Raw genomic sequence first — 19,133 nt, 5'->3', positions numbered from 1 at the left:
CATTAAGGCAAAGCTGCGATGCTTCGGTCGTGTGTCCAAACTTGAATGTGCCGCTGACGCGTCGGTCCCACCACTCCTCGCCTCGCTTTTTGTTGTGTCCGGAGTGCCCGGAGCGTCCCCTGTTGGGCGGGGATGGGCTCGGGGTGCCAGACATCGTATCGGGCCGTGCCGGATAAAAAAAACTAGTTTGGGAGACGCAGGTACGAATGTTTTTTTGTTTGACGCCCAAATCTATTTGGAGGACAGTTTAGGGGACGCGACTGAAGATGCTCTAAATGTACCAACGTAGAGGGATTTTCCCTACCTAGTTAAAATGTACCCGATGACCCGCCAAAATCAACACGACTCACACCAAGGAAGTGCGCATGTTAGTGACCAACATAAGTGTAGCCAATTCTATCCCCAGTGACCTCCTTCGAAATAAAATCGGAGTGAAATATCACCACATTTCTAAGTCATCTCAAAGGCCAAGCCAGGCAAGGCCAGGCTGCTCTTGCCAGAAACTGCCAGGCACATCCACAACGAAACCCACTGGATGCATCTTGTTTCCTGTTAGTTCTGTGACCTGTACACTACATATGCCTCAGCACAGCAAGACGCAAATATACAAAGGACTGATATATCAAACATGTTGTTTTTCGTCTTAAAAAATAACATGTTGTCCGCATCCAGTCCCGTCAACATCGTAGCCGCAAAAGGGCAATGGCCCTCAGCTCAAAAACAGGGGAAGGGACCCAACCAAGGAGGATGCTTCCACAGTTCCACATGCAAAAAATGCAGGAACTGGCTTCGGCTCCAAGCCTCCAGCTCTTCTTTGTTTTCAGTTAGCTCAACCGCCATGCACACTTATATTTGCAACATTTTCGTGCAAGAGCGGCGTGTGTATAACCCACAATCTACCGCTCCGAATAATCACTGGCATACATACATGCGCCGCTAACGTACACATCCCAGTGACACGCGCAATATGACTTACTTAGGCCTTGTTTGGTACTAGAATTTTTGTTGGAATTAGTGCGAATAATACTCTAAAGTATTGGGTGATTCCCTACCGCCACCCAATATCCATAAAATTCTATCCTCAATCCACTAGGTAGGGTAGAGTATCGAGGATTTAAAAAAATACACTAAGATTTAGAAAAAAGTGGGGATAAGCGGGAATTAAACTCGTTCAATACTTTAGTATCAAACATTTTTTTCAAATCATCACGTATTTAAAAAAAATGTTTAGAGGTGTCAGTGCATCTCTAGCACCAATATCCCCAATAAGTGGCGATTATCCCCAATATCCTCAAATAATTCTAGTACCAAACAAGTCCTTAGAGGTGTCAGTGCATCTCTAGCTGATCCCTTATAACTAATTAGAGGAGCAAAAACAATGTCTTAAATCTCTAAAACAGACTTAGCTGAACCCTCAATCGCTTTAGAAGATTAAAAAAAATTACTCATCGGCCATTCTGTCCCTAAATATACTCGATTTGCTCCTCTCCAGAAGAAAAACAAAACTTGGCTATCCACCCCGCGCCAACATTCTCCCCCGCCCGCACCCCAACATCACCCTACCCCAATACCCCAACATCATACTCTTCTTCCTCGTCCTAGTCAAATTCTTCGTTTAGGAGATGATCATGATGACTTCGAAATGTCCATGTCCATGATCTTGAAAGACGAAATTCGGCTCCCGAGACTCGAATTAGTCAAGATATATAGAGCGAAGGGACACACCAAGCTTATGAGAAACTCTTGGGTGAGAGTGTAGAATGAGGATGACCTGTGATTTTTGGATCAATAGATTGCATACACTAGAAATTGAAGATCTGTGCTTTAGGATGGACAGGTCAATACAAATGCCACTGCAAAGATTTAACAAGCATTCTTAACTCTTGAGTCTCTTGCAGCAAAGGGCCTATGAATTTGGCATCCATTCTTTGAGTTACCTGTTGCCAGATCTCCTCCTCCTTGCAACTTTGAAGTTACTACGATGGGTTACTACGTTGCAGATGGCATCTATCCTCCATGGGCCACGTCTTTGAAGAAAATCCATCATCCTAATACCCACAAGAAATCTCACTTCGTCGTGGTTCAAGAGTCGACAAGAAAGAATGTGGAGAGAGCTTTGGGTGTGCTTCAAATTTGCTTTACCATTGTTTGTGGCCCTTCTGAAATGGCAAATAATGACATGTTGCATCATCTTGCGTAACATGATCATTGAAGATGAGCGCAACATGCCAGAGAACTTCCGATACATGTCCAATGTGGGATCATGTTGAGCCAGAACATGATGCAGACATGACACGGAGATTCCTCGGAGCTCACTGAAGCATCGAGAACCGATAGTTTCATACTCAACTGCAAGGTGATCCTATTGAGCATCACTAGCTAATCCACGACTCTTCTCGGTTGCGCTTCTCCTTTATGTGAACCTTCGTGATATTCACCTCATTTGAACCCGCATGTGTTTGGTGTTGAATAGTTTGGTTTGTAAACATAAAAATTTATTCTTCATAATTATGCTACTCTCTCCGATCCAAGTTAATTTACTAACTTTATATAGATACGTATGCATCTAGAGGTAAAACATGTCTAGATACATTGACTGGCTTGACTTTGAATAGTTCTGTTTGGAAACAAAAAAAAAAGGTTAGTAAGGTAAGTTAGGGGGCCGGGGGTCGGCTAGGAGTACACAAGTGGTTTCGATATACGTAGTACGGTTGAAGCAGTGAGCAGTAACTGACAGACATAGACATGCCTAACAGCCGAAGCACGTAGGCAACACACAGTGCACATTTGTCCCCGGTACAAGTGGCAAAGTGGGAGGAAGAGGAAAGCGGAGTCAATGGCAGCGGAAACAATGTGCAGAGGTAGGGCGGTATAGCCGTAGGGTCGTAGGGAAGAAGGTATCGTGGACGCTAGAGCCGAGATTATATTTCAGTTGGGAGCTGAGGTAGCAGCGCGCAGGAGGCAACTGAGCAAGTTGCAGCCGATTTCGGGCACAGAATCACACCATAGACAGCAAGCAAGCTGTCCCTCACTCCAGGTCACATACGTGCTTTCTATACATCACCCTGACTAGGCTAGCCATAGCCGGGCCGGCGCCGAGATCTTGCTAGCGCCACTACCCGCCGCGACCTCGCTTTAGCTATACCCCTGTAAGTACGCATCTGGGAAAGAAACACGGCCGTACTCAGAGTTTTGGATCTTAATCGCTTCCAAGGCTGTTATCAGTCGAGCTGGAGGGCACCATGCACGCACTACGCAGTGCCCGATCGATCCGTCTGGCTTGTTGCAGCACGCATGATGATCGATCTATAGCTAGCCGCAGTTGCAGTTGCGCCTGCTAGCGCACCTACCTTGCAGCCTGCAGTACAGTGCTCCCGATCTCCGCCGGCGGACGGGGTAGCTACGCTGTCTGTCATGCACGCGCGCCATGTACGCCCCATTGCTGAATGCGATTGGAGCTAGCCGTCCAGCAACGGTCCATCCACCCACCGGCCGCCTGGTCGACGCACGCGATAGGGTGCCGGGAGATAGCGCACAAGGCGACCAAGTACTAGGATCGTCATGAGTAGCCGCATGTTTAGGATAGATCCATGAATCCATCCATGGTGCGCGCACCACCGTTGCATCGGCCGTGCCGTTGGCATAAGCCTAGAATTAAAACTCTAAACTTGCGAACTCCACTCAACTCGATTTCAATGTATAACAAGCCAACCCGAGTTTCAAAAAAAGAACGTCAAATAAATTAGAGCTAAACGAGTCGAGTTTATCTACCTCCCGTTTAACTCGGTTGCTTTTGGTTTTGGCCTTGTCAATTGATTAGCCAATATTACTTTTACGATATAACGTATTGCTGATTGTTGTGGTTTATCAACTATATTTTTTGGTTTCATCATATTGTTATTGATTGTTGAGATGGTTGCATCATACGTGCCCACATAATCACAAAAAAAATTGCATCGCTTGTTGATAGGTTTTAACGGGCTTGCCCGCGACGAATTCCAGACCTAATTCAGTATCCATTCCAGGATGGATGGATTGGTCGGCTCCGGACAAGAAGCGCGTCTGTGATGCACCACTGTTTTAGATGTGAATCGGGGTGTCACTAATTCTCGAGCTAATTTTTAGTAAGACGGTGCCATCAAATCTCAGTTGTAATCCACGTATCAACTCATGACTAACACGAATTATAAAATAATCCAACGGTTTTGACGCATTTTTGTGAGTTGCGGCCCATGTAGCAACTTGTGTCCGGCGCGAATCACGAAACAATACGATGATCTAGGTGTTTTTCTTGGTTGCAACTCTACGTGCAACTAGAGAACTCTCGGTTGCAACACATGCTGCTGCTAAGAGCATCTCCACTCGTCTCCCCGACGAGGCCCCCGAGCGACGGTTTTTCCATCCGGATCGCGTAAATCGGTCCAGTAGCGCCCCCGGTTCCTCGTTTTCGTCCGGATTTGGCCCTTCATCCATCCGGCGACCCCACGCCATCCCCGGTCCCCCGGGGCGCGCTCGGGACTCCGGATGAAACTTTTTGGCGCGAAACGCCGTGTGGACCCGCGTAGTCGGCGACAGGAAAACCAAATCCTGTCGATTTTCCCTCCATTCCCTCCAATTTTCTTGCATATCCCCATTCTCTCCCGCCGAATTTATCCATTCTCCTCGTCTTCCAGTTCCAGTTCCCGGCGGCGCCTTCTCGTCCACCACCGCTCTCCTCCTCATCTTCTCGTCCACCACAATGCCGCCGAAGGGGACGACGAGGAAGCCGCTGGCGAAGAAGGAGCGGCCGCCGGGCATGACGAACGCAGAGTGGGCGGCGGACGAGAAACGGCGCGAGGTGGAAACAAGCGGCAGGGCGGAGAGGGTGAAAAAAGCCGCCGCTAAGAGGTCGGCGGCGGCGGCCCAGGAGGAGCAAGCGAGGAAGATCGGCATGGCCTTCAGCGGCGGCGGCGGCTCCATGTTCCCCGGCCAATGGCCGGCGCAAGGTACAAGCAGTTCCCCGTCGTCCTTCTCCCCTACGATGTACTCGCCGTCGCCGACTGCCATGTTCCAAGAGGGTGCCTACGTCCAACCGTCCAGGTTCACGCCGTCGCCGCTCGAGCTTGACATCGGCGGCAGCGGCGGCCAGTTCGAGGGCACCTCGCCGGTCATGCGGCGAGGGCCGCTCCCGTTCGGTGCGACGGCGGCGCCGAACGAAGAGGAGATCCACGAGATGATCACCTCCGGCTCCATGGCCGCCGCTGCGAGCCCGGGGTTCTTCATGGCCGCCGCCGCGAGCCCGGGGTTCTTCACGCAAGAGGAGGCGAGGGCGACGGCAGCTGTGGCGGCGCGCAAGGAGCATGTGGAGGATGTTGCCGACGGAAGCCAAGCCGTCAAAGAAGAAGACGAAGAAGAAGGAGAGCCAACTCAAGCCGCCGTCAACCTGTCGAAGGGGAAGAAGAAGAGGAAGAAGGAGTCGCCGCCTGCCGAACCGCGTATCAAATGGACGCCGAAGGAAGAGGAGTGCCTCGCCGAAGCTTGGATGACCGTGTCCATGAACGGCATAATCGGAGCCAATCAGTCGTTCGACACGTATTGGCTTCGAGTGAAGCAGGCGTACGAGGAACGCAAACTCGTCGATCCCTACTTCAACAAGACGAACATGAACGTGTACCAGGGAGACAAGGCAATGGCCACCCATTGGGGGATCATGCAGACGGCGTGCAGCAATTGGCACGGCATACAGGAGGAGGTCGAAGAACGGCCGATCAGCGGCCACGACTTGGAGCAAAAGGTACGCTCCGTCGACCCTGCATCATCGAGGCACACCGTCGTCAGCTAACCCGTATCGCCGTACTCTTTTTCCCCAGCTGCGCCGTGCTTTGGACATGTACACGGACGACACCGGCATGCAGTTCAAGTTCCTGAACGTCTAGCCTGCCTCGAGAACTGCGAGAAGTGGAAGGAAACCCGCACGACCCTCTCGAAGAGCAAGACCGAGCCGTACAACCCCGACGCCCCGGCGGCTGGCGCGGCGGAAGGGCGCCCTGAACTCGGCCAGAAGAAGCTCAAAGAGATCAAAAAGACGGGCAATCCCGCCGACAGGATGCAGGCGTCGATCGATAAGTGCTGGGCCGACTTGAGGTCGCACGCCGACGGGAGGAGCGAAAAGTTCGACGGCAGGTGGCGGGAGATGCTCGCCAACCAAGGCGCCCGGATCGCCCTGCTGAAGACGACGGCGGCGGCGAAGAAGAGGAACACAGACTTGGCGTTCCTGATGGGCGGCGGCAACATGGAACTGATGGATGAGGAGACGAGGAATTGGTACCAGGGCCACCGCAGCGACATCCTTCGAGCCACTCCGGCCAGTCCTTCGTCGTCTCCGCCGGCTCCTACCTCGTCTTCCTCACCGTCTACCTCGTCGACTGCCGCTGCTTCGACGTCCACTGCCGCAGCCGCTTCGTCCACGGCGTGTGAGGAAACTGGTCCGTCGGACACCGTCGTGCCGGCCGGGACTGCCGATGAGTCTGTTTCCGTGTAATTTCCCTCCGATCGCCGATCTGTGGCTGATCCTTTTGCTCCTTTTTGCCGATCAACTGGCCGTACTTGTAGTGCGGGACGACGTTTTGTTTGAATTTAAACTATGTCCGCCGAACTCCGGGTGGACGACTGGAAATACGCTACTCCCCACGACTTAATTTCGTCCAATCCGGCGGTTGTTTCGTCCGGATTTCGCCGTGGGGAGCGCCAACGAGTGGAGATGCTCTAATGCTAGCACGAATCATGAAAAAAATCTTTCAGTCTAGGAGCCGTTCGAGAACTAATATAAAGCTAATTCACAATCGAGTGAGTAATTTGCAAAATCACGCCAATTACTAGCTACTAATATGGTATCATTGTGTGTCTCGCTGAGGTGATTGGACACTTTGGACAATTACCTTGAGGCAGCTAATGTTGACATAAAACAACAACGCGGCAGGATTCATGAGACCGGTTACTCCTGCTAGGGTGTCAAGTGGGATCCCATCTAAGTGCATTTTATTTTTTCTAGTGTAAGTTTTAATAGAAAAAATTAAACTAAAAAAGCCAAAATACGAAATCCCACTAGACACCCTACTCCTCGGCACGTCCTAGTTGTCTGCTACACCAGCTGAGGGCAAGACATCGAGCACACTTGCAACAACCCTGTTTTGAATTTTAAATCATGTGGACTTGCAAGCTCGAACAAGAGAATTATCAATGCTATGGACTTATGGTCGACAGATCTAGAGAGAAAAAGAACTGTCTGCCAAGTAGTTGAAATTCTAGAGCAGTTTCAGGTGCATCGGCAGTATTACTGGAGTATTCCAAAGAGACAAGACCTTTTAAGCCCATAAGAGAATTCCAATCCAGGGCATATATTGGACGGAGCTTGATCTTCACAATATAAGGCACACATTCGATAAGAATGATATCAGGACTACAGGCCGACCTGGCTATTCAAGACAACTCTGGCACGATAATATTAATCTCAATTCAATACATCTCTGCCTTCAAGCCAAAAAAGAAAAATGGCACTCTGACAAGCCAAAGCATGAGAATACAAGCACATACACTCCAATAATATATATACACAATTTGCAGATACATCGATCATCGACCCAAACCCAGGATAGGTGGGAGCATGAGCTCTTTGGCCACTTTTTTGACACACCAAACAAACACAACAACAGAAGCTCGATCAGTCTGATGCACTAACGTGAACCAAACAGCAAAGAGCTGTGTTCGAATTACACCGTTCAGGTCCTTAGCCTGCCGCACCTGCTGCTCCGATCAGAAGCTGATCAACTGCGCACTCCACGCCGAGCTGAAACAGTTCCTAGCTTTCATTTTGTTCTTGCTAATGTGCACCGCTCGTGGTAGCATGAACGCTCACATTTGCTTCCTCAGCAGGATTCGTTTGCAGAGTGTTGCTGTCCACTGACCCCAAGGATCCAGCTCTGCGATCCCAGCTTGACCGCCTTGAATGCATGCCCGCTCGGCCTTCCACAAGCTCCGGTGAAAATTCTTCTTGGCTAAGATTTGGAGATGCATGGGTTACTCTGCCCTCTTTCCCATCCAACATGCCCCCAAGACCTACTTCCAAGTCGCTAATATCAGCCGCCGTCCTCGGTTCATCCCAGGACACTGGCTTCCTGCCCATTTCAAGATCTCCGACAGGCTTGCCCATGTTGGGGCTCATGAAACCCCTAGATGGCGATCGTGCCTGTTGTCTATCTTGATCTGCTGTGACCCTTGCCCGGAAATTGTTCTTGGAAGGAGGAATAGAGCTGCAGAATATCTCAAGAATATTGTTCAGAACACCTCTGTGATACGGGTTAGCGCGCCGATCATAGCGGTACCTGAAATTTTCATAGGTTGTCTACAGAAAACAGGTATATGATTAGCTATGTGCTGCGAATAGGAGATGGTTATTGAAAATTTAAATTAAACTAACACTGACCTGGTTGGTGCTCATCAAATAGAAATGGAAGACTGACAGACCACCAACAAACCATACACACAGAAAACAGTAGATAATCAGAACAATGGAGGCTGGTGTCTTCAGCATTGCCCTCCAAATTGATGATTCCTCGGCATCTCTAATCTTGATTATGTACACCCAACAGAAGGCAAATACATAGAGGCAGATTAATGTGGTAGAGAACACAAACATGTAGAAGAACCGATAATTGCGCTGCACAAAAGATATATGATTATGATTAGACCCAACTGATATTAAAGATACGTCAGTGGAAATCCTATAATCAGAAATGTCTGGACAAAGAGCAACTCTGGGAATACGTGTGAGCATGCATGCCCAAGCAACATGCAATTTAGAGATAAGGATAAATTACAAATTGCTAGAAACCTCAAAACTTACCTGTCCTATGCATTGGCCAACCCATGGGCAGTGATGATCAAACCGTTCCACACAATTATTGCAGATAGAACAGTGTGAGCATCGAGGCGGTCGGTAAAGCAAGCAGGTGTCACAGTACTTAACCTTCACACTGATTCCATTTACAATGACATCCCTTGTCCGAGGCAAACGGTATTGTTGTGGTGTCTGACCCCTAATATAATTGCTCCCATCAATGCTTTCAGGTTCAGGAGGATGAGTATTACGAGGTATTATACCAGGGTCTCTACCAGATGTCAGAAGAAGCAGCGTCAAATCCTGGAAAAGGAAAAGAAGGTCAGTTGTGTTACATTTCCAAAAAAAAAAGAACATTTCCTGGGAAAAGCATGTGGAAAACTATCATGCAAACAACCAAGGCAACTTCTATGTACAGAACAGTAAACAAAATAAAATAACTACGGTAGAACAATTTTATAAGGTTAAGTAATGGCTTACATAAACAGTGAAGACAACCACCACTACCATCACTGAGATGCCACAATGATCAGGAAAGTCATTCATGAGGTGTCTGGCGACAAACACGCAGAAAGCCGCCACTGGTGCAACAATGAGGAACATAGTGAGAAATATGGATCTCACATCAGGCCCACATATAAACCTCCCTTGCAAGAAGAATTTCTGAAAAATGCAAAGGCATGTCATCAACAAAATTTAGTGAAGGTGGTAGCGACTTGCGAGTGATCATAGCAAACATTAGATGCTTTTATTTAAAACAGTCAGACAACCTAAATAGCAGCAAGAGCTTTCCTGAGAACCCCTGCAAGTTGCAAACCCCTTGCAGAAGAATAAGCTTATATTGGATTTAAGTTAAGCTCCTAAACAGGGCCCATGGCAGCACTGAGCTATCACAAATTTTCGTAAGCTAAAGACGCGTGTATCTTTTACTGACGACCATTTTGACTATTTAGTTCAACTAGAACAAGCAAAGACAAATGTAGATAAAATCAAACAAAACGCAACATATAATGTCTTCCCGAACCATATGATGAAGCTTATGAAAATATTAACACGCAGCCGCAGACAGTCAATCATATCTAAGAGCTAGTAAGAACAACTATAGGTGAAATCAATCACATATTATGTCAAGGCAAACAAAAATATCATAAGACTACAAAACAATGCTGACAAACTAGCTGGGTTGTATCTCCGGAAACAAAGTTGTCCGAAATCCTCGCTATCAACTTTTATTTAACAATGTTGGCAGTAATTGCAAAGAAAACATATCACTGTCAGTAAAATATGTACAGGTGTACTAATGGAAATCAGTTGCAGCTACAGCATAGGCATCCTCACATGTGCTAAACCATAATGAATTCACTGTTGTTCATCATAGAGAAATAGACCCATCATCAAAACAGTGAATCAAAGTTCCAACTAAAGTCTATTGATTGTACTGCTCAAACATACATTCCCACCTGGGTTTATCTGAACTAAATACCTATTTCGAATGCATGGTTGTATATATTCAAAACTGCTAACGAACGAAAGCAAAGCAGAATAAATTCTAGATGTTTTCCAACTAGGACCTAAGTTCCATCCTTCATCATTTATCAATAACCCGATTAACCTCCCCATCACATTAGATGAAGATGGTAAACTGGCCAGTGGCCACAGGGCGTAAGATGGTTTCAGAGCCACAGGATGGGTTTGCTCAATTTGAATGCAAGCCTTCCAATCGAACAATAGGAACTGAACATTTCACTCATGAAATGATTTAGTCTAGGTAACATTAGCCAGTCATGAAAAACATATGAACTCAATTTCACCGACACCTAACCTACTCGCGCATGGAGTATCTGTACACGCGCGCATCCAAATCGAAATGCCTCCTACGGCGATAGACAGGAGACCGAGAGGGAGAGAAAGAGCGATAGAAGAACTTACGTTGTTTCCGCGCCAAACCTGGTAAACCCTAGGCTGCTCGCCGGCGTCGCGGCCGCCGTCAGAGCAGGAAGGCCGCGGCACGTACATCCCGCCTGCCTGAGAGGCAGGAAACCCTAGGGCGCCCTCACCCCCGACGGGACCTCCTCCCCGACGGCAGACGATGGCCCGGCCTGCCTCGCCTCCCCCAGCGGGCGAGAGGTCCGGAAGCAGCGCCGGCGAGCCGAGGTCGCCCCGGCGAATGGGGGCGGCCGCGTGGACGGAGGCGGGGCGGAAGGGAGGAGAGAGAGGGGAGGAGGACGAGGAGGTCTTCGGGCTCGGCCGGGCGGGTCAGGGCCGAGGCGACTGGGACGGACGTGGTCGCGTGTCTGCTTTTCACTGGGCGCGCGCGCGCGGTCTCACTCTAGTCTCATGACATCCATGACGTCTCAATACGACTTCTGCTATCGTGGCTCGGCCCATAGACAGGATCTATAGATCGCTTTGAGCGATGCAACGGACTCCTATCGCTAAAGGAAAGACACATGGGCCGGGCCCATTTAACTTCGCTGTCGTACGAGCTTGCCTTCATTCACTCCATGTGTGGATTCAATCGCTGTGCTCCAGTTTTTTGGTGATTCTTTTATGAAAAAAAAATCAGATTTCAAAATAAATGTACAAATTTGAATTCGGGTGTTTTTAAAATCAGATTTCGAAATAATATTTAAATTTAAGAATTGTTCAAATTTGAAAAATGTTCAGATTTTGAAAATGTTCAAATTCAAAAATTGTTCAAACTAAAAATTGTTCCGATTAAAAAAATGTTTGAATCTTCAAATTTTCAAATACAATTTTTTTTATTTTTAAAATAGTTCAGATCTTAAAATGTTCAAAACTTAAAAATGTTCAAAGTTAAAATTTATTTGTATTTCAAAAATTGTTCAGATTTTGAAATTGTTCATACTAGAAAAAATAATGTTGAATAATAATAGAAGAAAGATGGAAAAGGAGAAACAGAAAACAAAAAAAACGAACAGAAAAAAGAAAACCGGAGAGCAACCAGGAAACACAACGACACGATCAGAAATTTAGAAGGCGCAAAACCGAACAAACCAACCGTATCGCTCGTACTGGGCCGGCCCGGAAATACAAACTCCTGTGCGGCGTCCCAGGTAACGCCCGCTATAAGCGGATGATAGGAATTGCCCCACTTAACCTCCTCAACAATTAAGTATGGGCCACCGGAAGACAACGCAAACGTTAAAAAAAAAAGACTAACCTTCGCGAAAGAAAAACAACTCACTCTGCACGCCAAAGAAAAGCAACTCACTCTGCACGTGACAAGTGGCGCGATGTGGCGCCAAAAAAATCATAGGAAGTGATCTCCCTGCTCGCCACGTGTCGCAAGGGGAACAACGTAGGGACGAGGGAGGAGAGAGTTTTTCCTTTTTTCTAGATTCATTTTTTCAAAATTAAATATCCCGAAAACCATAAGTCTAAATTACGAACCGCTCCCACTTTTGAGATCCTTGCGTCGAGATCTTCAAAAATAGATCCCATGCTGATAGGTTTCTTCATATTTTTTTCCGTACTTCCAATACTAGTATGATTGTACTAACTGTATTCGTGTTTCAACTGATAAGTACTTCTGTTTTTACTGTATTCAATGCAGCTTTTTCCCTTTACTCGGTAACTGTACTCTCTCGTGTGCGCGAACATGTACTTACTCGTGTGCGCGACTGTACCTGCTCGTGCGCGCTACTGTACTTTTGTACATGTACTTGCTCGTGTGCACGACTGTACCTGCTTGTGTGCGTGACTATACTTGTACTCGCCCGTGTGTTCAATTGTACTTATGTGTTGTTCGCGAGTGTACATGCTCGTGTACGTGATTGTACTTGTACTCGCCCGTGTGTTCAACTGTACTCGTGTGTTGTGCGCAAATGTACTCGTGTGCATGGCCTGTGCGGGAGTACTAATCATGGTGCGGGCGGGGGCCAAGTACGCACGCGGGGCGCGAACGCGGGGGCCGCACATGCTGCCACGCGTCATTCTGTGGTGGTCCAATTTTCCCTTCAGGAAGGTCGGGCTTTATCTAGTGGTACTTGGATGACAAAGGTTAATTGGACCGGCCCATAACAAATTTTCAGGAATTTGTAAAGGGTGATGCTAGATTATGGGGGCGCCCGTGGGCACGGCCCAGGTTTGGTTCGAAAACTTGCCGATGGGTACCATTGGAAATCAAGAAGACTTGCGGACGATCTTCATCGACCATTTCGCACGCCTGCCAGTCAGCATTACGGTACCCCATTCGGGACACGCCCACGGATCATGAGGATCTATGGTCCAGGATGGAGCTCGGGCAGGAAGGCGAGGAGATCAGGAGTCCTTGGGGGCTTACATCTTCCGCATCCTCCTTGAGGCAAACTGGCCATTCGGAGGCCCATAAATCGGCATCATGCATCATCGACAAAAAGAATCAAGGTCTTCCAAGCGAAACAACTTTGTGTAGGTTTATGCAGGAGGATCCCTGCACCGTCCAGAAACTGTATACAATGGCAGAGGGGATCACCCATAAATCAAGCCCTCGGTAAAACCAGAGGAGGAACCCGAACATTGACGTTGTGGGAATAGCATCTCGAGACGTGGGAAGGACGAGGCTAGATGGCCCGAACAGCACCTAAGAACACGGTGAACTAGAAACTTGACCTAGGCACATGCAGGCTTCAAAGACAAACAACGAACGTCTAAGAAGGACGTCTTTAGTAAGCTTCTTTCCCTCCTCTCTCTCTCGTGACCTACTCAAGTCATGCTTGTCGTTCCTAGGGGTGGCATGAGACTTTAAACAAAGCACCACCGCCACACCACCGGAGAGGGAGAGAGGGAGGAAAAGAGAGCTCTTTCGCCCTCGTTGGACTCCATCACCACGACCTCTATGCACAGTCTAAACCATCAGCCGCCACCACCCATGACCGGCGGCGCGGCATTGCCCAAAGCCCCTCCTCCACGACCCAAGCCGTCCTTGTAAGCGCCCGCCTCCCTCTCCAGCGTCGGTGACCACACCCCAAATCCTAAGTCTGGCGACCACACACCCCCACCCCTAAGTTTATTTTGGCCTTCGACGACACTGTCATGGCCAAGCGCATCGACCCCATCTCCGAATCGGTCATGGCTCATCGGAGCATTCTTAGTCACTGTCAACCGCGGTGTCGCTGGCTCCACGTCTTTTCTCCTATATTGTGCACGGCACGTCCAAACCACTCGTGTCGAGAGACGTGGGGCCCATGGCTGTAAATTCAAAATTATCTTTACAAGTTCAAAAGTTCAAAAATAATATTACAAGTTCTAAAAAATCCTGAAACAAAATCCTAAAAGTAGGTAATGATGTATCCCACCAACATGCAAAATCTCAGTTCGAAATGTTTCTATTTTGAGCGACCCAAAAAATGACAAAAGTGTGTATTGGAGTATGGTGATCTCCGATGGACAAAAAAAATCAGAATATCATTTTTGTGTAGCTTAGAATACAAAACATTCCAAATTGAGATTTTGTATGTTTCTCGTGGGATACATCATCAGCTATTTTCAGGATTTTGCAATCCTCATATGGCTGGAGAACCCATAAATGTCTCTTGGTTGTGATACCGGAGGCTCTAGGAAAGACGGAGGAGAGAGCACTCATTTTGAGGTGGGCTTACTACTTATATGTTTGAGCAGTTATCCTCTTTGCACTTGGCTACCCAGGGTTTACCGTAGGCAACGTCCCTCCCGGTCCTCTCGTACTAGAAAAAGGTCCTCTCAATGCTCTAACGCCCACATCGGATATGGACCGAACTGTCTCTGGACCTAGCTCACGTTCCCACACCAGATATGAACCGAACTGTCTCACGACGTTCTGACAAAGCTCGCATATGTTCTGACCTAGCTCACATACCGCATTAATGGCGAACAACCCAACAACTCTTGGAACCACCTACAGCTCAGGTGGCGAAGAGCCGACATCAAGGTTTTCCAGTCGATGTGGACTCTTGGGGAAGATTAGTTATCCCTAAAGCAACTTTTATCCGTTGAGCAACTGTCCTTCCACTCGGCACCATCGGATCACTAAGGCCGACTTTCGTCTCTGCTAGACAAGTAAATCTTGCAGTCAAGCTCCCTTCTGGTTTTGTACTCGAGGACCAATGTCTATCTAGCCTAAGGAAACCTTTGCACGCCCGGGTTGCCTCACGTGTTCCAAAATCATGTCAAATGAAAATCTGTGATCCGCAATCACGAAAAGAGCTACTACAAGAATAATATACCCTTTCTTTCCACCTCTATAAATCCAATCAACTCTTTCAATTCTTAGACCATGTTACTATGTGTGCAAAAAGCGGTTCAAAGAGGCATATGATGCGGTTCCACACATAGCAGAGCATCGATTCATCTTTTCAGACAAAAAAAAGCGACGCAAAATATTGGTTTGTTCCAAGCGGCTCTATCTGACATACAAGGAAAGAGAACTTTCTGCACAAAACAGGCCCCACTTTACATGCACAAGCGGCTCAATACATAGGAGGGGATTCAGCCCGATTCCAAATTCTGACAACATTTGCCTTGAATCGAATACACATTGTTCATGGTCTTAGTACTTGGGGTCAAGAAACCATTTTAACAGCCCCTTCAACCATCTTGTCATTAACCATCAAAGCCCCAAAAATTAAAAGTGTGGAATGTGTAAACAGTTTAGCCAGAGAAAGATGCATCACGAGTAGAAGTTGAAATATTACAAGCAGTAGCTTGGAAAAAGTATACAAGAGATTGCAGAGCAGAAAATTGGCTCCTAGGCCAAAAGAGGAGGAAATGAAGAAAAAAAACAGAAAATAGGCAAGACAACCAATAAATGATACACGTGATTACAGAACAGGAAATAGATACCACAACTCAATGGATCCATTTACCATAACGATCTCGACAGAAAATAACAAGTTCACAATGAAATGTGGACGTACTAAACTCATCAGCTATATAGCACATTAAAAGTTTCAGCATCACAGAATATTTAGGTCACTAGAACAAGCAATAACAATATCCCATAACGATAGTTGGTTTTATACTACTGCACATTGCATCTTCCAGGAAATTACGCTGGCAACACTTCCCAGGAAAATAAGTTCATTTGTGGACTCAGTGCAACCTCATTGGTAGTTTGGTTTGCCTCATCCTTGACCTTATTGTTGATTATAGCTACCTGGTGCACTGCCATTGTACCCGCCAGGATAGCCATAACCATCACGCTGGGGCGTGTTTCCACCTTGGTATCCAGGATTGCCACCTGGGTTTGCTGGTCCAGGGCCGCCAGGCATGTTGCCTCCTTGGTGAAATTGGTTACCTCCCTGAGGTCCACCTTGGTAGCCAGCTGGACCACCTTGCTGATAGTTAGGAGCACCGCTGGGCATGTAACCACCCTGCTGGTTCGGCATTTGGGGTGCGCCGCCTGGTGTGTACCCTGTCTGTAGGTTCTGCATGTGGCCTGCACCGCCCGGTGCGTACCCTGCCTGTGGGTTCGGCATTTGGGGTGCGCCGCCCGGTGTGTACCCTGCCTGTGGGTTCTGCATTTGGGGTTGGTAATTTGATGGACCACCTTGAGTATATGGTGGAGGATTGTTGCCATGGTTCTGACCAGGTGGTGGTGGAGGTGGAGACATGTTGCCTGGGTTATGGCCAGGTGGAGGGCCGTTGAAACCCTGCTGCCCCGGAGGTGCCTCTCTGTTCTGGGAGCTCTGCATGTTCTCCCTTCTCCTCTCAAAGTTCCTTGACCTGTCAAAGTTGCGGGGCCTATCATTGCGCCGAGATCTTTCATTGGCACGGGCATTGTTCCTGACCCACTCCTCATGATATTTAGGATCATAAGGAGCAGCTTCCCCATTAACAAAAGGTTCACCTGAAATAGAAGATGTAAAGTATCAAGAATTCGTAGATTTGATAACCCATTCCTGACACATGCCTTCAACTATGATAAGTAAAGCCCAAACTCACCCCATTAAAATTAGTTCAAACACAGGCGCCCACATAAGAAAATAACAGATCCATCGCCAAACATTATTTTGTGTTACTTAGCACTTGTGCATGCTACATATTTGGTGAATCATCACTGCGGTACAACCTACAGATAATGCAATAAACTGAAATCTACTATGTCAAGGCTATCAGGTTCAAGTTTAGGTCTTGATTACAGTGATATATCTTGTAACAACATGGGCTATGTTAATTATCGGCTCCAAATCTAATCATTATTTGATCATTTGGAACAATGACCAATATAAGTTCAGGTAGGCTGCTTGCATACCACTACGTGTTCCACAAAAATAAAAACACACACATCTGAACTGATCAATTTAGAGGTACAATGCTAATTATTTTGAGCGCAGTGGAGAAGGCAACAAGGCACATAATGGCATAGAGAAAAGAAAAGAAAAAGTTCAAGGTCATGAACCAAGCATAATCAGAAGGTCAGAATGATACTGCATAATTACCTCCATAGTCCTTGTTTTTTACATCCAGGTACGAATCAGGTAGAACCCAACGGACTTTGGGCAACTCTGTCAATGATAAGAGGCATAAGATTCAAGTTAGAATATTTTTAATCAGGCATAATTCTACACTGGAACATCCTCAAGACTGCTTCATAAAGCAATAATACCTTTCAGTTTATAGGAGAGCTCTTCAGATACAAGAGCGCCAAAAGCAAAGTAATGACGAGTTGACACTGAGTATATCTTCATCCTTGCTTCTTGCTCACTGGAGAATTATAAGAATTTATTTATGTCCAGATAGACAAATCAGAACGTAAACAAAATGGGAGCAACCAACATCGCATGCCCCGCAACCAAAATGCGCAAACTAAGAGTACACATATTATGTCACATAATAAGACTCAAATGAAAATTTGAATAAAGGTGATGCAACCCATATTTCAATATCTAACCAAGATCAAACCTAATAACAAAGCACAGGTGTTGCATCACGTTAATATGATGATTGATAGCCTCATCAAATAAGACCAAAAAATCAACACCGTGAAAGAATAATTCCAACTTCCAAATCACACTAGAATAATAAAGGAAGTAGCAGGATATACTTACAACATTACTTATGCCAATAATAAAATATGCCCTGCCAAAACACCTTACATTTACATGAGCACAAAAACAATCGCACCAGACAGAACATCAGATGCGTATTTTTATTATAAGTTTTAGTTTGATCTTGCATCTGAAATGGACACGGTAAATGGTTTATAATCTGATAATTGACACCTAGACTTAATTCAGATCCAATCCAAAAATAACAGTGAAACTCTGAAATTAAACAATAGTGAGACATCAGAACACCACCAGCAAAAATGAACCCGGATCTAGACAACATGAGCATGATGCGCATCACATCCATAAGCTCCATCACGCCTTTTAACACGGCAAACATGATGAACATGAGAGAAATGGTTCCAGCAATACCTTCCGACGACCTGGGCGAGGGTCTTGATAAATCCGTCGATGATCTCGTCGCGCATCATCTCGGGGTTGGAGGCGTCGCCGGGGGGCGGCTCCATGACGACGAGCCAGTGCTCGAAGTCGCACCCGTCGAGGAGGATCGTCTCCTTGGGCGGGCGGTTGCTCCAGTTGGGCGAGTTGTCCCGCAGCGACGAGGAGGCCGGCTGCGTCGCGAAGCAGCGCACAGATCCGCGCGCCGCCGCCGGGGCGGGCGAGGCCGGCGCCGGGAGGAGGGTCGCGGCGGCGGCGAGGGGGCGCAGGAGGAGGCGGGAGGCCGCGGCCTGGAGCGGCGATAGACGGGAGAGGAGGACGGCGCGCGCCGCCATCGCCATGGGTGGCGGTAAAAACCCTAGAAGCGGAGATGGGGATGAGGTCGAGGCGGAGGAGAGAGAGGAGATAAGGGTTTAAGCCGCAGCAGCCAGATGCGTTATAGAGGAATGGTTCTGGTCTCGACAGCCGAATAATCTGGAGAACGTGGACATGGGCCTTTCTATGGGCCTGAGCCTCGAAATGGGCTTTGCTTATCTGATGATGGTAACCCAGTTTACCTGCTTTTTTTTCTTGCACTAAAAAACTGGTCTTTTTTTATTGTCTCCTTTTGTATTTGTGTGTTTTTTTAGAAAACAATGGTGAGCTCGCAACCCATGCATCTATGTTATGCATTTGAATATTTATTGTGAAAGTTTAACCCATATAGGAATATTTAAGGCAGGGAAGATATTATCTATCACCCACTCATTATATTGTTTGACCGTCATCCATATTGGTTGACTATACCCATGTTACCTTCTTTACACACTGCAGCAAACACCACCAATAAA

General features: G+C 47.2%; 2 protein-coding genes across 2 annotated transcripts; both read right to left on the bottom strand.

The window, feature by feature from the left end:
- Nucleotides 1-7,457: 7,457 nt before the first annotated feature.
- On the bottom strand, nt 7,458-10,931 carry LOC124704110 (probable protein S-acyltransferase 7). The gene is made up of 5 exons (XM_047236379.1): nt 10,805-10,931; nt 9,356-9,538; nt 8,882-9,178; nt 8,462-8,695; nt 7,458-8,380 (listed from the first exon to the last, which is right to left on the bottom strand). The coding sequence occupies exons 1-5, from the start codon at nt 10,889-10,891 to the stop codon at nt 7,859-7,861; spliced, it is 1,323 nt and encodes a 440-aa protein (XP_047092335.1). The 5' UTR covers nt 10,892-10,931; the 3' UTR covers nt 7,458-7,858.
- A 4,831-nt stretch (nt 10,932-15,762) lies between these two features.
- Nucleotides 15,763-18,696, bottom strand: LOC124704207 (multiple organellar RNA editing factor 8, chloroplastic/mitochondrial-like). The gene is made up of 4 exons (XM_047236480.1): nt 18,277-18,696; nt 17,463-17,560; nt 17,296-17,361; nt 15,763-16,703 (listed from the first exon to the last, which is right to left on the bottom strand). The coding sequence occupies exons 1-4, from the start codon at nt 18,642-18,644 to the stop codon at nt 15,991-15,993; spliced, it is 1,245 nt and encodes a 414-aa protein (XP_047092436.1). The 5' UTR covers nt 18,645-18,696; the 3' UTR covers nt 15,763-15,990.
- Nucleotides 18,697-19,133: the final 437 nt, after the last annotated feature.

The sequence above is a fragment of the Lolium rigidum genome, chromosome 1 (assembly GCF_022539505.1).
Source record: "Lolium rigidum isolate FL_2022 chromosome 1, APGP_CSIRO_Lrig_0.1, whole genome shotgun sequence".
In the NCBI taxonomy this organism is placed as follows: domain Eukaryota; kingdom Viridiplantae; phylum Streptophyta; class Magnoliopsida; order Poales; family Poaceae; genus Lolium; species Lolium rigidum.
The sequence above is the reverse complement of the archived record's forward strand: the minus strand, read 5'-3'. Positions and strand labels throughout refer to the sequence as shown.

Excerpts from the sequence above, each read along its gene's own strand:
- LOC124704110 (XM_047236379.1), bottom strand. The coding sequence starts at position 10,891 with ATGTACGTGCCGCGGCCTTCCTGCTCTGACGGCGGCCGCGACGCCGGC. Across the intron at positions 9,179-9,355 it reads TGGTTGTCTTCACTGTTTAT|GATTTGACGCTGCTTCTTCT; the intron begins GTAAGCCATTAC and ends TTCCTTTTCCAG. Across the intron at positions 8,696-8,881 it reads TTGGCCAATGCATAGGACAG|CGCAATTATCGGTTCTTCTA; the intron begins GTAAGTTTTGAG and ends TCTTTTGTGCAG.
- LOC124704207 (XM_047236480.1), bottom strand. The coding sequence starts at position 18,644 with ATGGCGATGGCGGCGCGCGCCGTCCTCCTCTCCCGTCTATCGCCGCTC. Across the intron at positions 17,561-18,276 it reads CTCGCCCAGGTCGTCGGAAG|TGAGCAAGAAGCAAGGATGA; the intron begins GTATTGCTGGAA and ends ATAATTCTCCAG. Across the intron at positions 17,362-17,462 it reads GCTCTCCTATAAACTGAAAG|AGTTGCCCAAAGTCCGTTGG; the intron begins GTATTATTGCTT and ends TATCATTGACAG.